At 36.3% G+C, this 17064-nt stretch overlaps 1 protein-coding gene across 6 annotated transcripts in view; it reads left to right on the forward strand.

The window, feature by feature from the left end:
* The first annotated feature begins 1223 nt into the window (after window positions 1-1223).
* Window positions 1224-17064, forward strand: part of ZNF326 (zinc finger protein 326) — a 42107-nt gene continuing 26266 nt past the window's right edge. The window contains exons 1-6 of one of the 6 annotated variants that reach the window (XM_066268623.1): window positions 1224-1391; window positions 3638-3682; window positions 11341-11376; window positions 11472-11583; window positions 13688-14093; window positions 16409-16607. In XM_066268623.1, coding sequence (XP_066124720.1) covers window positions 1376-1391; window positions 3638-3682; window positions 11341-11376; window positions 11472-11583; window positions 13688-14093; window positions 16409-16607 — 814 coding nt within the window. In that variant the 5' untranslated portion in view covers window positions 1224-1375. Of the gene's footprint in view, window positions 1392-3637; window positions 3683-11340; window positions 11431-11471; window positions 11584-13687; window positions 14094-16408; window positions 16608-17064 lie in introns of those variants that run through there. The other 5 variants (XM_066268626.1, XM_066268625.1, XM_066268627.1 and 2 more) reach the window with 5 other exon arrangements.

Raw genomic sequence — 17064 nt, forward strand, 5'->3', positions numbered from 1 at the left:
AAGTTTATGAGGTAATAATCAGATGAAAGACTTCAGTGTGGATCGGGCATGGGAGGGTGTGGGAGGGCTGAGTCTTGCCTGGATGAAGTGCAGGCTTCAGGCAGGGATTAGTGGGTGGTTGCTCCTGACGCCACTAACAGAGATGAAAGCATAAAGGAAGATGAACAGGTTTGAGGAGGGAAATTATGAGTTCAGTTTTCAACATGTTCAGTTTAGGTAAATAAAAAATGGGAATAGGACAGGAAAAAATAAAGAAAACAAGAAAAGGGTGGAGTACTCAGCGAATCAATCAGGTTGCAGAAGGAAAGTGAAAAAGCAACAATGGCCTGCCCATATTTGGGGCTACAGTAATGCATATAGTTATGTGTGTGTGAGTTTTTCCTCCAGTCTTATTTTCAGAGGTTGCCTTCTTGGAATGGAATGTGGTCCCAACAACTGGTTGGAAACTGAAGAACGAATGGTTTGATTCATGGTTTCCTATTCTGTGATCAATTCATTGTTGACATCATTTGCTCTATATAAAAAAAATTAAGTTGGAGTTCAAGCTGCTCATGCTCAGAATGACCAAAAATCTGTTTTTCCATAGTGCTCTATGGGTGAGTAAGTTGGTTCACTGCCCATAACATTGTTTCCAAAGTGGCAGTATAGTACAATGCTAATAATTGTGTTTGCATGTGCATGTCCTTGAAGTTCTGGACTACTGCCACAAATTGTTTCTGTGAACATTTATACTTTCATTTTGCACCTCAAAATTCAAAACTCGATAATAGCCCATATCGAATCGTTTCCATAATTGTTTATTTAGCAACCTGTTCTCCGCTGCCTACAGAGCTCTCTGAACGTCTCAGACTTTTGTGTCTGCCGGGCTGAAACTCCAAGTACTGTACTTTAACGTTTTCCGATCAGCCAATAAAAAGCTAAAGGTCGGCACGTGGTTTATTAGTTTGGGCAGAAAGAAGGTATTCCAACTAGATCCTTTAGCTCTTGCCAGGATCAAACATGGCGTCCCGCAGCCTTACCTTCCAGAATATCTAGCTCGTTTTCCCGCGACCCCAATCAGGCTTCCGCGCACCTTTTACCCACCTTCCCCCTTGCGGCGCCTAGAGGGTCAGCACCTGTGAGCTTGATAGCGGACCTGCTTCCCGTCCCCACTCGGTCCCGCCCACTAGTCCGAGCCAACCAATCGTAGGCAGAGATACAGCGACTGGCAGCGCCAGCCGGCCCCACCCCCAACCTCTCTGTGGCCTGTGCCTCTGGGCCGGTAGCGTCGCTCTCGGTCGCGCGGACGGTAGTTTGGAAACGCGGTTCACCGACGCTTGCTGCCGGCCACAGCTCAGCCCAGCACCGCCGAGGCCGTTGGCCCGGAGCCTCCGCCATGGACTTCGAGGACGGTAAGCGCCGCCCTGGGCTTGTGGCCGCGTTGGGAGGGAGGTAGGGTGGCCTGTGCTGGGGGTCTGTTTATCGTCTCAAAATGGCCGTGTGGGCTTTGTTCTGCGGGCCTGGAGGCCGCCGCCCGCCGCAGCCACGGGCCCGGAGCCGGCCTCTGTGGGGCCCCGCGCACCCGGTCTCTCGTCCCCGGCGCCAGCTGTGCCCGGAGACCTGGGAGTTCCGCGCCGGCCTGGGCGGGGAAGGACGCGCCCGGAGCGCAGCGGCCTCCGGACTCGAGCCCTGGGCTCGCCCGGCGTGGCGCGTGCACCCTGCCGACGCCTCCAACTTCCTGGTCTGGGGCCAAGGGGCGATGGGGCCTCCGCGGCCTCGGCTCGCGTTCGCCCTCAGGGCGGTGGCCCAGATCGTCCATTTAGTAAATCCTCAGCTCCAGGTTCAATTTTCAGAGGCTTGTTCCCAGGGATAGTTGTCGTTGTCTTACTTTAAGATGAGTTTAAAGGGCGTCTCCAAGTGATCAGAATAGGTAGATAACTATACGGAACTGAGAGCAAGACGTTTATTTCTCTGGTTAGCAAACTGGGATATTTACCCGCCACAATGACCTGGTCGTTCCTCCCTAATTTGAAATAGCTCTGAATCGAGGCGTTTTCTCTGGTTTTGTATGGAAGAGACTTAAAGTTCGAGTTCCGGCGCAACATCACATGCCCTTCAAATTCACACCTGGCCATCGCCCCCTGGGTTGGATTTACTGATTAAATAAACTGTATGTTAGCAATACCTTCAAGTCGTCTCTCAACACCAGTTTTTTAAACCATTTTCACACATTCACAAAGTAAAATAATGTGGCCTTCACTTTGTCTTTGAATCTTGCCCAACTTTTATTTTATAGGAATTGGTGTCAAGATCAAATGAGTGTGTAATAGCAGCATTTAGGGAGATGAGAAAGGGGCTTGAGTGATTAAACTGTATTTAGTCCTGAATCATCAGGTATTTCTAAATGGAACCCAGTTCACTAACAACTAGTTGTAAGTCTTGAAGCCCCCCCCAAAAGAAACCCCCAACAGTATCTTTAACATTGAATGTGGTGTGATCTCAGCATGTGAGTCTTAAATGATCTTTTGATCTTTGATTCAATGCCACAGAATTCTGCCAGATTTAAGTATAAAAAAGTGGACTGGTATAACCCTTTTGTGGATACTTTTAACTTACTTTGTAATGGAAAGGTCAGCTATTAACAGCATACGCTGTTGTTTCTGTTTTAGTTGGACTTTGACTCATTTCAGTATACATACTTTTAAATTATGTATGAGTAATTGAAGTGACAGAGTTGGGAATTAAATTTAAAAACATATTATTGTGTTTTCATGTCAGAGTTGATGAATACCAACACCCAAGGTACAGCAGAAGCTACTAAAGTGGGGGTTTGGGGAACAATGAGAGTGGCCCCCTCCCCGCATAAAGGAATCCATTTTCTGTAGAGAATTGAAAAACAATAATAAAACTAAATGTATTTGCTTTTTATTATCACTGTGTACCTACAGTTCTAGACAGTGTCCGTGATATAAGATAAGATAGTCCCTCTCTCATGCCCCCTCCTCCATTTAATCACTGTATTTGAGAGATAGTATTTGACTAACAATATAATTGAATCTAATCCTGGGTAGCCTGGCTGGATTCTGTTGTATACAAATACTATTATATTAAATTACTTCCTTTCGGTATTGCTAACTTAGTTTGGACAGGGAAATTGCCAATGTCACAGTCCTGGATAGAGATAGCAAACATACATATGCATATTTGCATATATATATTTCTCAGATAAAATTCTGAAATCTTGACAGAGCAAATTAAGTAATATTAATTATCAAAAAATTACATTATTACATAGAATCAATTCTCAGATGTCCTTGTATTTGCATTATTTAATACATAATTTAATCTATCTGCCTTCCCTTTTATTACTCTGTATAAGTCAGTATGGGATCCTCTTATTTGGCAGTTTTTATATATTACATATTATAAACTAATTATATTACCATAATTTGGATGATAAACCTGCCATTTGGGGAGATAGTGAAGAGAAGGATAGATGTTTTTCCATATGAAACATTTGTAATTATTTACAACCCATTTTTGTAGATAATTGAGTTAATGACACTTAAAAATGTGTTTCACTTAAATAAATAGGTATATAATTTCTGACTTCTGCAAATATTGCCCTAATTCCTTTCTGTTAATCATGTCTTCATAGATTACGCACACTCTGCTTGCAGGAATACTTATCAGGGTTTTAATGGTGAGTATCCTCTTTCATTTGCAATAAAATATGTTAGGGAATACATTTCAGCTTTTCTCTTCATACACATAAAGTACTAGTGTAAAAAGTCAGTTCTACTGTGTTTCAGTCAGTGTTTTTTGTCTCTTGATGTATCACTTCTTAGGATTAATGTCATCATAAATATACTATATTTAGTATTTGAATTAGAGAATTTGGCATAAGAAATAGTTGGGGCTCTTCATATTTGCTTGAATCTTTGTTTTATTTGAATTATGATTCCTTTAGTTTATTCCAAAAGGCTCTGACTGCATTCTGAGTGATGAATTACAAGAAACTGGCTGAAATATTTTTGTTTAATTAGAAGCTTTGGTATTGAGTAATGTAGATTAAACAGATTATTGGCTTGGTTCTATATTGCTTCTGTTGTGTTGTTATTTTGACCTTGATTTCAAGGTTATTTGGTTTAATGTGTTTAAATGTGTTAGTATTTAAAGAGCTGTCTAGAGGAGCACATGAAGAACCTGATTGTTTAGTAATATATGCATGATGGAGTTGTGATTACAGAGTTAGATAACATCATGTGAGATATGCAGAATACAATTGAAGTCATTTTGATAGTTATTCAAGTTAAGACTTTTCAAGACAGGATGATAACACAAAAAACAAACACGGGACAAATTAAAGCGATTTTAAAAAGCATTGCGTAGAGGACCCCAGGGAGTAGAATTAAAATTCTGATTTTCATGGAAATACAAAAATCAGTTGTTTGTAATATATTCACAAAATCAAACTAAAGCAAAAGTGTTACTAAATAAAGAAGACTATACTACTTTATGGGAATAATCACCATCCAGTTAACTTCTATTTACCATCTCTAAGAAGTTAGAGAAACTTTGGGCTTGGTGTGTGCTAAAAAGGCTCACTATATAGAAGTATTCAATATACAGGGTGGGTAAAAGTTGATTTACAGTTGTGAGTATGTGAAACAGTTTATTCTTACATTATTATTATTGTATTATTTTCCATATGAACAACTCTAAACCTACTTTTGCCTAGCCCTGTATATTGAGTGCTGAAGAGCATATTTTTGAGTAGGAGAGTGACATAATAAAATTACCAAAGAAAGTTTAATTTGCACCCACATATAGGTTAGATTGAAAATTGAAAATTATCTAGGAAGCCATTTTATAAATTTAGGAATAAGAATTTTAAAAAATTAATTTTTTCATTGATTTGAGAGAGAGAGAGAGAGAAAGCATCAACTGGCTGTTTCACTTAGTTGTTCCATTTAGTTGTGCACTCATTGATTACTTCTAGTAAGTGCCCACCAGGGATCGAATCCACGACCTTGGTGTCCTGGGATGATGCTTTATACACTGAGCCACCCAGTCAGGACTGAGCTATAAGGATTTTAAGTTCCTGAACTTGGGAGATAAAAATAGTAATTTAAAAAAAATGAAGATATTTCTAGAGAAAATTAGCAGAGTTTGCAAGCTGACTAGTAGTGAGTAGAAAATTGGGAAATATGAATAAAAATGAATCTAGGATTTTAAACTGGAATGAGTAGGACTAGTGCTTTTACTAAAGAGTGATTTAGAAGGATAGAAAGCCATGACCTCCAGTAGGATTTACTAGAGAGTTGGATTTCGTGTCTAAATATAGGGCTTCAGAATGCAGGGCCAGAAACTTAACTTTCTTAATGTATAGTGTTGCAAAAAGCTCTGTCACTATTGTTAGTACTTTTATTTTTTCTTTTACCTTTAGCTCCAACAGTGGTTGTCATATGAGGAGGTGATTGTTAGACTTCTCTGGGGAAATATTTCAAAGTATATCTGTTCAGGTCATGCTCTAGTCCTCTTGAATCTTAATTATAGGGCAAGTGGTCCCTGGCTGTATATGTTATGGAAAAGTACTGAGTGATTTTGGAATGCACCTCTGGTTAAAGACCACTGCTTGAGGTCTGGGTTATATACATTTTTTTCCCTACATTTTTAAAATCAGAAACCTAATTTCAGGGATATAATTTGACTTCATTCAACAGTTATTTTTGGAGTGACTGTTGTGTATCAGATACTGTTCTAGGAGTTGGCAGTATAGCACTGAGGAAAAAGGGACAAATATTCTTGCCCTTCTGGAGCATACAGTCTAATGGGATGAAATGAACAATAAACATAGTAATGAAATAACATGTAAAATGGTAATTGCTAGGAGAAAAATAACCCAGGGAAGGGTGCTGTGTGTTGTGTGTGTGTGTGTGTAAGAGAGAGAGAATGAATTTTAAAGTAGCTGGTGCAGGACTCACTGAGAAGGTGACATTTGAGCATAGATTTAAGGGAGGTGAGGGTGCAAGTCATAAGGCTATCTAGAAGAATGCTATAGGCTTTAGGTAATAAAAGGTATGTAATTAGCAAGTGAAGCTAACAATGCACTTATAACCATTAGCACTGTTTTTTTTTTTTATTTAGGTGAGAAGAAGGGAGATAATGAGGCAGACTCCTGCATGCACCCTGACTGGGATCCACTGGGTAACCCTGTCTGGGGCTGATGCTCAAGTACCAAGCTAATTTTAGTGCCTTAGGCTGATGCTTTTGGACCAACTGAACTATCCTCAGCACTAGGGGCCATGCCGGAACCAATTGAGCCGCTGGCTGTGGGAGGGGAAGCCGGAGATGGGGTAGGGAGATGGTTGCTTCTCCTGTGTTCCCTGACTGGAACTGAACTTGGGGTGTCCATACACCAGGCCGACACTCGATCCACTGTTTATTTAAAAAACAAAACAAAACGGGGCCAGCACTGTATTTTCCAGTGGCTGAAATGAACTGGATGACATTGGAGAACATGTCAAGATACAAATTTCCTCCCCACCATTTCTTGGGAGAAAGTTGTATTTTACATGTTTCCATGTTTCTTTCTTCATAATATGTCTTCTTATATCAGCAGACAAAAAAACGGAGGGCATTCAACATAGAGGGAAAGCAGGAACAAAGGTAGGGCTGAGAGAATTGTGTTTCAGAGAGATGTAAGAAGACTGACTTGACTAGAGCAGAACATTTTTGCCTAGCAGGCTTAACACAAATTTAGAGTGGTGAGCTGTAGCCGAAAGGCATTGAAAATGAAAGGTAATGTGCTCATATCTAAGAAGCAGTGGAAAGGGAAGACATGAAAGAGTTGTGCGAGTGAACACTCCAGATACAGGGAAAGAGCATTCCGGCAGAGGGAGCAGTGAGTGCAAAAGTAGGTGTGTGTTATATTTAAGGAACAGCAAGGGGCCTAAGTATAGCTGGAGTAACTGGAGTGAAGGGGGGGGGGCGATAGTAGATGAAGTTAAAAGGTGATGGGGCTGATCATATAAGACAGAACTTCTTGGCACTGTTAACATTTTGGACTAGATAATTTTTGTTGAGGACTGATGTCTTGTGCCTTGTAGAATATATTTAGCAACATCCTTGGGCTCTGCACTAGATGTGAGTAGCACACAGCCTTCAGTTGTGACAACCAGAAATATTTTCAGATAACTTGCCAAATGTCCCCTAGGGCAGTGGTCCCCAACCTTTTTTGGGCCACGGACCAGTTTAATGTCAGAAAATATTTTCATGGATTAGCCTTTAGGGTGGGATGGATAAATGTATCACATGACCAAGACAAGCATCAAGAGTGAGTCTTAGATGGATATAACAGAGGGAATCTGGTCATTTTTAAAAAATAAAACATCGTTCAGACTTAAGTATAAATAAAACTGAAATAATGTAAGTTATTTATTTCTCTGTGGACCGGTACCGGTCTGCGGCCCGGGGGTTTGGGACCACTACCCTAACGGGACAAAATTGCTTCTGGTTAAGAACCACTGGTAGAGCCTTGTAAATTAAGGCTTTGGCTTTACTTGGAATAAGATGGGAAAGCCTTAGAAAGGACTGAACCTTGAACATATTTTAACTGAAATTTTAACAGAATTATTTCAGCTATTTTCTTTAGAATAAACAAAGGGAGCAAAAGTGGAAGCAGGAAAACTAGTTAGGAGGCTGTTGGAATCATGTAGGTTGAGAGATGCTGGTGGCCTGCACCAGATTACTAGTATGGAGGTGGTGAAAAGGGGTACCATTCAAGACTTAGTATCATACAACTTTAATATTTTGATCATAAGTCAGTTGATTTTTCCTACTACACAGCTTCTCCTTGTGATTTAATTTTATGTTTTTGCATTTTTTGAGCTTATTATAAGAGAATGATTAAAGTGATAAAATAGATTTGATTTAAACTACTAGATCACTTATTTTTGAGTCACTTTCTAATTTAATAGTAAAGATGTTATCTTATTAGTTTTATTTAAGTTATTTTTAAATTCATTTGAATAACCTAAATGTTATTTATATATAGTATAAACAATCTATATCCCTTTAATCACAAAGATTATGTACAATATGAAGATAGTGCCTCTTTTTTTTTAAGATAGTGTCTTTTTTCCTTTTTAATTAACTGAATAGTCACAGTACTATCAAAAATAAGCAATGTCATTGCTATGTGGAAGTAGCTCTGTTAAGTTTTGGGTACCACACAGTACCTGGCACAAAGTGTTCCATGATTATTAGTAAGTTATGACTCATTATGAAATAAAAACGCATGGAATTGAAAAACTAAAGGCAGCCTCTGTTAACTCAAAATAGAAACTAGCAGAAATAACAAAGTAAAAGTTTTTTTGCTTTGTGTACCTGACTGGAATCTAAGATTATTTTTGATGTGAGGCCTTAGAAGCCTTTTGTTTTGAAAACTTAATTTTTATCTGAAAATTGTCTTCTATCTGAGGTCAATGAGCATATATTATATTGTATAGTCACAAGCTCAAAAAAAAATTGACTATTAGTCTAGAACTGTGTTGTCTAATATAGTGGCCAGTAGTCATATGTGATTATTGAGCACATTCAGTGTGAATAGTGTGAATTGTAGTGTGCCGGATATGTAAATCACACACAATTTGAAGTCTTAATATAAAAAACAATGTAAAATAGGTTATTAAATATTTTTTATATTGATAAGCATTTTGTACTCTATTACATTGAATTTCATTGTATGTCTTACACTCTTAAAGGATCTTTTTACCATGTATGATCCTGTAATATCAAGCATTATTTGGAAAATAATTGGTTTGCAGAGTTATTCAGATTTCCCAAATAAGATTGACAGATTTTATTGTACAGTATAAAAAATTGTTAATACTGCTACCAATTTTATTAGAAAAACTTTTTTTTTTTGTATTTTTCTGAAGTGAGAAGGGGGGGCGGCAGACAGACTCCCTCCTGCGCCCAACTGGGATCCACCCAGCATGCCCACCAAGGAGTGATGCTCTGCCCATCTGAGGTGTAGCTACACTGCAACTGGAGCCATTTTAGTGCCTGAGGCAGAGGCCATGGAGCCATCCTCAGCACCTGGGCCAACTTTGCTCCCATGGAGCTTTGGCTGCAGGAGGGGAAGAGAGAGATAGAGAAAGGAGAGGGGGAAGGGTGGAGAAGCAGATGGGCGCTTCTCCTGTGTGCCCTGGCCAGGAATCAAACTTGGGACTTCCACACTTGGGGCTGATGCTCTACCACTGAGCCAACCTGCCAGGGCTTATTAGAAATTTTTTTTAAGTATTGAGAAGCTGTCAAGCTCAAGATAGTACATAAAAGTTTTATAAAATTTTAATTTTCCTTGACTTTTATCATTGGCAACAAATACTTTTACTTATTTTTCCTGAAGTGAGTGTTTTATTTTATTTTTGAGAAAATGTCTGTTGGCTGACCTAATCTGAAAGCCATAGTTTTTGGATGTCAGTCTGTCTTTCTGGTAAAAATAATATTTCTTAAACAACATTCCTTGTAAAAGTGGCTAATTCATTTCACAAACCAAACACAGAGTGGTTTTTCCTGGAGAGAACTGTGGTATTTTGATAGGTAGCAAAATTGCTTTATGTGTTATGTGCACTTCCCATTTTACTACACAGTATTAGGAAGTAAGTATACTCAAAGGTTATGATTTAATAAAATTAACCATTCTACTGCTTCATCGGGGGCATTCTTAAGTGAAGGTGGCTTTTTTATTTTATTATTTTTACTGCAAGTATGCAATGTTGAAGAATACGACTGTTAGTACAGTCTGGTCCCATTGCCTTGATTTGTGCTACAATGCCAGTAGTTTTACTCTTCAGTGCTTTTGTATCTTCAGTGCAATGTCACCACTGCAGAAGGCAAATAATGTCTTAGTATTATTTAAGAAAATAGTTTCACCTTGTGGACCCTCTGAAAGGGCTTTGGCAACTTCCAATGGTTAGCATACTGTTCCTTGAGAACTGCTGCTCAAGGGTGTTTACAAAATTAGAAGTCAGACCCTGACCACACGGTTAGTGTACGTTTTAGTTGAGGCTACAAATGGGAATATAAGGCAGAGTATAATAAGCACCAGATAAGAGCTACAGACTTTTATAGATATTCAGAAGAAAAATGATAATGACCTGAGACAATAGCGATAGGATTGCTATTTGAAATGAACTTAAAAAGATTTGAAGATTTCAGTAAACAGATATTTGGAGTAGAGGGGAATGTTTCTTTCATGTAGAAGCAACAGCATGAAGCCAGAGGGACAGATACTTATGGGACTTTGGGAAAATCATTTAATCTCTTTTGACTTCAGTTTCTAATCTATAATACAAGGATATTGAATTTGGCCATTTCCAGGTTTAAAGTTGCAAAATTACAAGTAATATTTTTAAAGTTCTGCTGTTGGTATTGTTGTTAGGAACAAAAATATTTAAATAAATGTAATTAAAATGTATTTAATGTTTTAAAAATATAAATTAAGGTATTTGCTCTGTATACTATTGCATTTATTAGGGCATAAAATTTGGGGATGGTGGTAATGAAGGATTTTAAAGGACCTAAGGAAACACATTCTAAATGGTTTTCACATTTTCTAAAAATTTTTATAATCATAGTAAATTCATTTTATTACCTTATTTATTTTTTATGTCAGAGGTTGAATTAGACTTGCAGTGTAATAAAATGTACTTAGTACTCTTACTGTACTGGACATTTTATTAGTGTGTACATTGCTAGAATTCACATTAATTGACTTATTCAAAGTACGTATTTGAGATTTAAATATTTGTTGAGTCATTATTTACAGGCACAGAACCACAGATTGGCCCCACTCTGATTTTTTTCTTTTTAAAAATAACAATTTCAGTTACTATCTTAAGTAATTGAAACTTAGTTAATTGAAAATGTGGTTGCTTCTGGGATTTTAGATATTTTGAGAGTGTATTGATGCAGAAAACTATACTTATAACAAAAATTCTTCCCTTTTGACATTAATGCTGTTTTTTCTTGAGAATAGTAATTTTTTATTATTAATAACATATTCTGTAGTGTCTAATACCATGCTTTATAGTAGCACCCTACTCAAATAAATATGGTTAAGTTGAAAATAATTCCAGTGTAAAACTTTTTGGTTGCCATTGTCTTTCTTTGAAATATTATGTTTCAATGGCAAATCTGATTTTTCAGTAAATTATCTGTATTTTTTTTTCAGTGTCTAGTGTGACTTTGGCTTAAATGTTACTGATGATTAATATGAATATCTTGTGTTTTTGCAGAGATTCCTGGAAAGAATGGTATATTTTAACAACCTTTTGTTCCTTACTCTTTTAGGAATGGATCGTGATTATGGCCCTGGATCTTATGGAGGTCTGGCATTCAAGAGTATTTATCTAAAAATTCTTCTTTTGAGTGCCGGTAAAGGTGAGCGTTACTTAATTTTTTTCTTTTTAAACTCTTTATAGGGATGGATCGTGACTATGGCCATGGATCCTATGGGGGTCAAAGATCCATGGACTCCTACCTAAACCAGTCATATGGCATGGACAATCACAGTGGTGGTGGTGGGGGTAGCAGGTAAATTGCTTAATCACTTGGCCAAATAATTAGAAGACTATATAAGATTCTAGATATTTTAATTTAAGAATTCCTTAGGCATGTTATGTACTTGAACTTCACTATTTGGTATTGAATAATCACCTTAAATGTTTAAAGGTGTTAATTAGTGGTTATTATATAAATTGTTTCGGAATCTTTGGCAGACATTATCTTAGGAACCTCAGATAACTATTATCATTTCAGTATAGTAGCCTTAAGATTTTCTGTCTTTACCAGTGAATATTTCTTTTACTTTTTTCACTTTTAACTCCTTATCAATCAGAATGTCCTGAACAAATGATATAAAAATGTTATTGGAAATATATGTGAAGCTTTTTCTTACTGATTTTTAAAGTCTTTCCTAATGTGGAAGGCTGTGGAAAGCAGCAAAGCAGTCTTTGACTAGAATGGGTTTAACTGAACTAGCCTAGCCATATTTAATTTCTAAGAAACATTTAAGATAGTAATTTTTTTAATTTTAATTTTAAAACAAGTTAGAAGAGCATATTATAATAATAAAAATGTTCTTTATATCATGTCTTGGTAATTTATAGGCAGGTACTGATGACACCCAAAACACTTTTTATCTAGGCTAGGAGCATTGTATTAAAGCCACAAATATTATGTCTCTTGCTTATTTCAATGCACTAGAGTTTAGAATGTATTTTTATTTTTCTGTTGATACTGTGGAAAGCTTAAATCTAGTTGAATAGGCTTCAATGTGGACCATTTTTCAGACAAAAGGGGTCTACTTTTTGAGACACAAAGATTTCCATTAAATAGCAGTAAAACTAGTTAGAAAACATTTGAAAATATCATCCTTCTTCATAAATTGAAGGATCTGGATTCCTTAAGGATGGACTGGATGATGTTTACTTTTTTCTTTCTGCTTCAAGTGTGCCACTGTGGTTTTTAGTAGAGAAAAATCAAGAAAGTGAACAGCTCTGACAATTTAGCATATATGATAGATGTTTTGAAAAATGTAGTTGAAAAGAGGAATAATTTTTATATGGTCACTAGGGTTCGGGAATAAATAGTACCTTCTATTTAGTGATCTGTAAATAATTGAAATGTAACACATTTAAATGTTTTAATATATCAGTTATTGCCTTGTTACATTGTAAATGTAATGTATATAAATTATGTAGATGTTTTTCATCTCCTGTGTAATTGTGGGCCTTTATAAAACTATGTTGTAAGGTATCAAGTATACTTTGGATTTATGAGAAGTAAGATGATTTGTTTCTTCTGTTGACTATTAAAACCTTAAGGAGACTGTGTGCTCCCTTTTTTTAGAGTAGTTTTATGTGATAATTTCCTGAATTTTTAAAAATAATTTAAGACATTATAAAATGTATTCTTTATTATCTGCCTTGGAAATTCATATGCAGAGGGTATATGTTGATGGTCCTGTACTTTTATGTTTTATTTATGTGCTTATCCTTCTAGATTTGTTAGATTTACTAGTCTTTAAGTGAAAAATGACAGGATTGATTATTGACCTTAGCCAAATATTGGCAGATTGTCAAATTTTATAATTGGAGATATTTCTCTGAATTTTGACTACCACAAACAATGAAGCAGTTTTGTGATATAGATTATTGAGGGTGCGAAAGGATCTCTCTGTGTCACAAATAGCCTATATCTGTGTAGTCTTCAATTTGTGTCCCTATTGAAAGACAAAATATTGTAATATTTTGTTTTTCCAATATTGGGGATGGATTCAAAGAAAGTTTGAATAGTTTATGAATTTTAGCAAATGACTTTTTCTAAGACTAGGGCTGGGCTTAAATAATTACAGACAAATCTTTTTAATAAAATAGTAAAACTGCTGAAAAGCAGATTTTAAAGCTAAGCTTTATTTAACTCAATTCATATTTAAAAACTGACTCAGGTAGCTTTCTATCTGGTCTCATGTTGAATTGCCCAGCCCTAATCAAGTGTGAACAAAAGTAGAACTGTGCAAACCAATATGATATAAATGAATTTTAGTTGATAAATGTCATCTGATAATTTGCTTTTTGAATTGTCTAACATTAGTAAGCTTACTTTTGTTTTTTCCCTCACTGTGCAACTTTTCCAGGTTTGGACCTTATGAGTCTTACGACTCCAGGTCTTCTCTGGGTGGGCGAGATCTGTACAGATCTGGCTATGGTTTTAATGAACCCGAACAAAGCCGCTTCGGAGGTAGTTATGGTGGTCGATTTGAGAGCTCCTACCGGAATAGCCTTGACTCTTTCGGAGGTAGAAACCAGGGCGGGTCTAGCTGGGAAGCACCTTACTCCCGTTCAAAATTGAGGCCTGGGTTTATGGAGGACAGAGGAAGAGAGAATTACTCTTCCTACAGCAGTTTTTCTTCACCCCATATGAAGCCTGCACCTGTAGGCTCTCGGGGGAGAGGAACGCCTGCTTATCCTGAAAGTACGTTTGGAAGCAGAAACTATGATGCTTTTGGAGGACCATCAACAGGCAGAGGCCGAGGCCGAGGAGTAAGTACAACAGAATCTTTTCAGATTCTTTTCACTAGTCACTCTTTTAAACCCTTTCAAGACCATGGTTTTCAACTAGAATAAGCACTGTTCATCCCAGTGTATTTTGAAGCAAAAGCTGAGTCATAAGCATAATTTTTAGGTTGCCTATAAATCTTTTTCCAGCACCTCAGAAAATACGTTAAGTGGCAGTGTGAGATGGTTGTTCATAAAGTTTTGCCAAATCTCCCTTTATTAAAAAGGTGAAGATGTTAGGTTTGGTCTAAAAGGGGTTAAAAGGAGTTGCATTTTTCCTTGTAAACACTAGCAGTTTTGCTGGTGGAACAGTTCTTGGATTATTATAAAAGGTAACTGAAAACTTTTGGAGTCTTTGAGTAGGTTAAAGGTGCAATGTATGATAAAATGTTTATACTTTGCTACTAAACTCTAGCACGTAGAATTTCTTCAAAGCTCCATATCATATTAAACACGAGACTAAAAGTTGGCGATAGTTTAGGGTAGCTAGCTGTGTTTATATGGTGAAGAAGTTGATAAGTATAGGTTGTAGAATGATTTGTGGTCAGTATAATTTTGCTAACTCACTCTCTTATAATATGTCCTATTGCTGGGTGTTCTCTTTTCTCTGTCACTAGTTTTACTATAGAGAAATAATTTCCTACCTGTATACATGTTTATGGCTCCTTCCTAGGAAGTAATATTTTGTAAATTATTGCTTAAATGAGCAGATACATTAGTCTTCAAGGGTTTAATTTCAGGATATAAAGGGTTAAGATTATGGTTATGTTCTTAGGTTACTTAACTAATGTGAAATTTTACCTAGTTAAGTGAGTGTAGGTTATGGGGTTATGTAGTTTGATCATCTAAAGAACACTGTATTTTTGCTGTAATGTAAGGAATGTGTTTTTTGGGTTTTTTTTTTGTATAGTCAGTTGCTCTTAATATTCTCTTTGCAGAGTAATGTACTTCTGATAAAAAGAATATAGGGTACACGTTTTTTACCGTTCTTTAGCTATTTTGGTATATCAATGTAGCATGTCATGCATTTAGAAACTGCATTTTTAAGTTAACTTACGTGATATGCATTGCACCTTTAATGGATAATTAATGAAGATTTTTCTGATGTGATTGTATGCATTACCTGGAAACACTAATTTATTCAAGTCTACTAAGTTAGGTAGTCTAAGCATAATAAACAAATGGAAGCAACTGATTATGTTGTTGTTTCACTATACTTTATGTTGTAGGTTAATTGAAAATAGTTGGGGTAAAATTTGAAAACACTTAACAGTTTCTATACTGTATATTATTTATTTTATAGGCAAATGATTTTAGACTTCAAGTATCAATTTTGTTTTCATAATACAAAAACAAGTATTCCTGTACTTTGTATTTACCAGTCTAGTCTGAATGGACTTTTCTTTCTTCCCTCCTGTCATTGAGGTAGACGAACCAATAGGATTTTCTTTTTTGATCTTCACTTGTACAATTCCCATTGGATCCTTCTCTTCAGATTACTCCTCAAAAATCTTTATCTTCTAATAGTAAGGTTAGCATAACAAATTTCTATGGACACGTGACCTGTTGATGTAGTGGATTTTGTTAATAAGAGAAGAGGAAAGGACACAGAGTCATTTTGTTGTATGACTCTTCGTCTGTAAACTTTTGCTTCTCAGGCTTCTGGGTCAGAATATGTTTCTCTAGAATGTGAATGGAACGTCAGATGCAGTTCTTTATCTGAAGTGTGTCTTGGAAGTTGATGCATGGTTATGCTTTAACTCTCCTATTTCATACTAATGTTCCATCTCGCCTTCTCATTCATTCCCTTTTTCAACAGGGAGAAATCCTAAATGATTTCTGGATCTTTTTTACTTCAAACTTCAAATATGATTTTCTTTGTATTCCTTAGTTTTAAGCCAGGCTTCATAAAATAAAATTTCTTTTAAGGTCTTTCATGGGAAAATACCAAATAAGAACTCTGAAGAGGAGTTGTCAGAGAGTTGTACAAGTGGTAGTATTCTTTGACAGGCACATATTGATTATGATCTCTAGTAATTTTGAATTGTAAAAATAAAAAATAGGTAGGAAATATCCATATTTGTTCTACTGGAAATAAAAATACTAATACACTGGATTTGAGTTCATGTAATAATTTGCAGTTTTTCAGTGTGTTTATTCAGAGTGGACATGTAAAATTTAGTTACATTCTGGGGAATTTTCAGGTAAAATTATTAGGTAGATGACATACACATTTTGTATGAATTCATTCTTTATCTTTGGATATTATGCTAATATTTCTTGATTTCACAAATTTGCAGCATATGAGTGATTTTGGAAGCATTCATAGACCTGGAATTGTTGTTGACTATCAAAACAAATCTGCCAATGTGACAGTTGCTGCTACAAGAGGAATAAAGAGAAAAATGATGCAACCATTTAATAAGCCCGGTGGAGCCTTTATCAAGAAACCCAAGCTAGCAAAACCCGTGGAAAAAATGAGCCTCAGCAAATCACCTAGTAAGTAAGAAAACATAATTGCTATGGTTCAGGATACTTTCTATCTTTTAAAAAAATTTAGTGCTTTTAGGTAATTTTTTCATGTTTCTACAGACAAACTAGAAATTAGTTTTGTGAATCCCCTAATACAGTTATTAATCATGAATGTTAAAATACTTTTTAAGTTTTCATGCCCTGGTCTACTTCTTTTCCTTAAATCCTGGTTTAGGGTGGAGTCAGATAATTAAATTTTTAAATGACCTCACATAAGATTTTGAGTCAGACTCTTTTGTTACAAAAAAATATACAAATAGTCAATGAACAAATGAAAAAGTGCTCACTAATTATTTATCTGGGAAATGTAAATCAAAACCATGTTGAGATACCACTTCATACCCAATTGGATGGCTAGAATAAAAAAAGACATAATAATAAGCCTTCATGTGGATGTAGGGAAATCAGAACCCTCATATGCAGT

Source organism: Saccopteryx bilineata, chromosome 3, assembly GCF_036850765.1.
Source record: "Saccopteryx bilineata isolate mSacBil1 chromosome 3, mSacBil1_pri_phased_curated, whole genome shotgun sequence".
In the NCBI taxonomy this organism is placed as follows: domain Eukaryota; kingdom Metazoa; phylum Chordata; class Mammalia; order Chiroptera; family Emballonuridae; genus Saccopteryx; species Saccopteryx bilineata.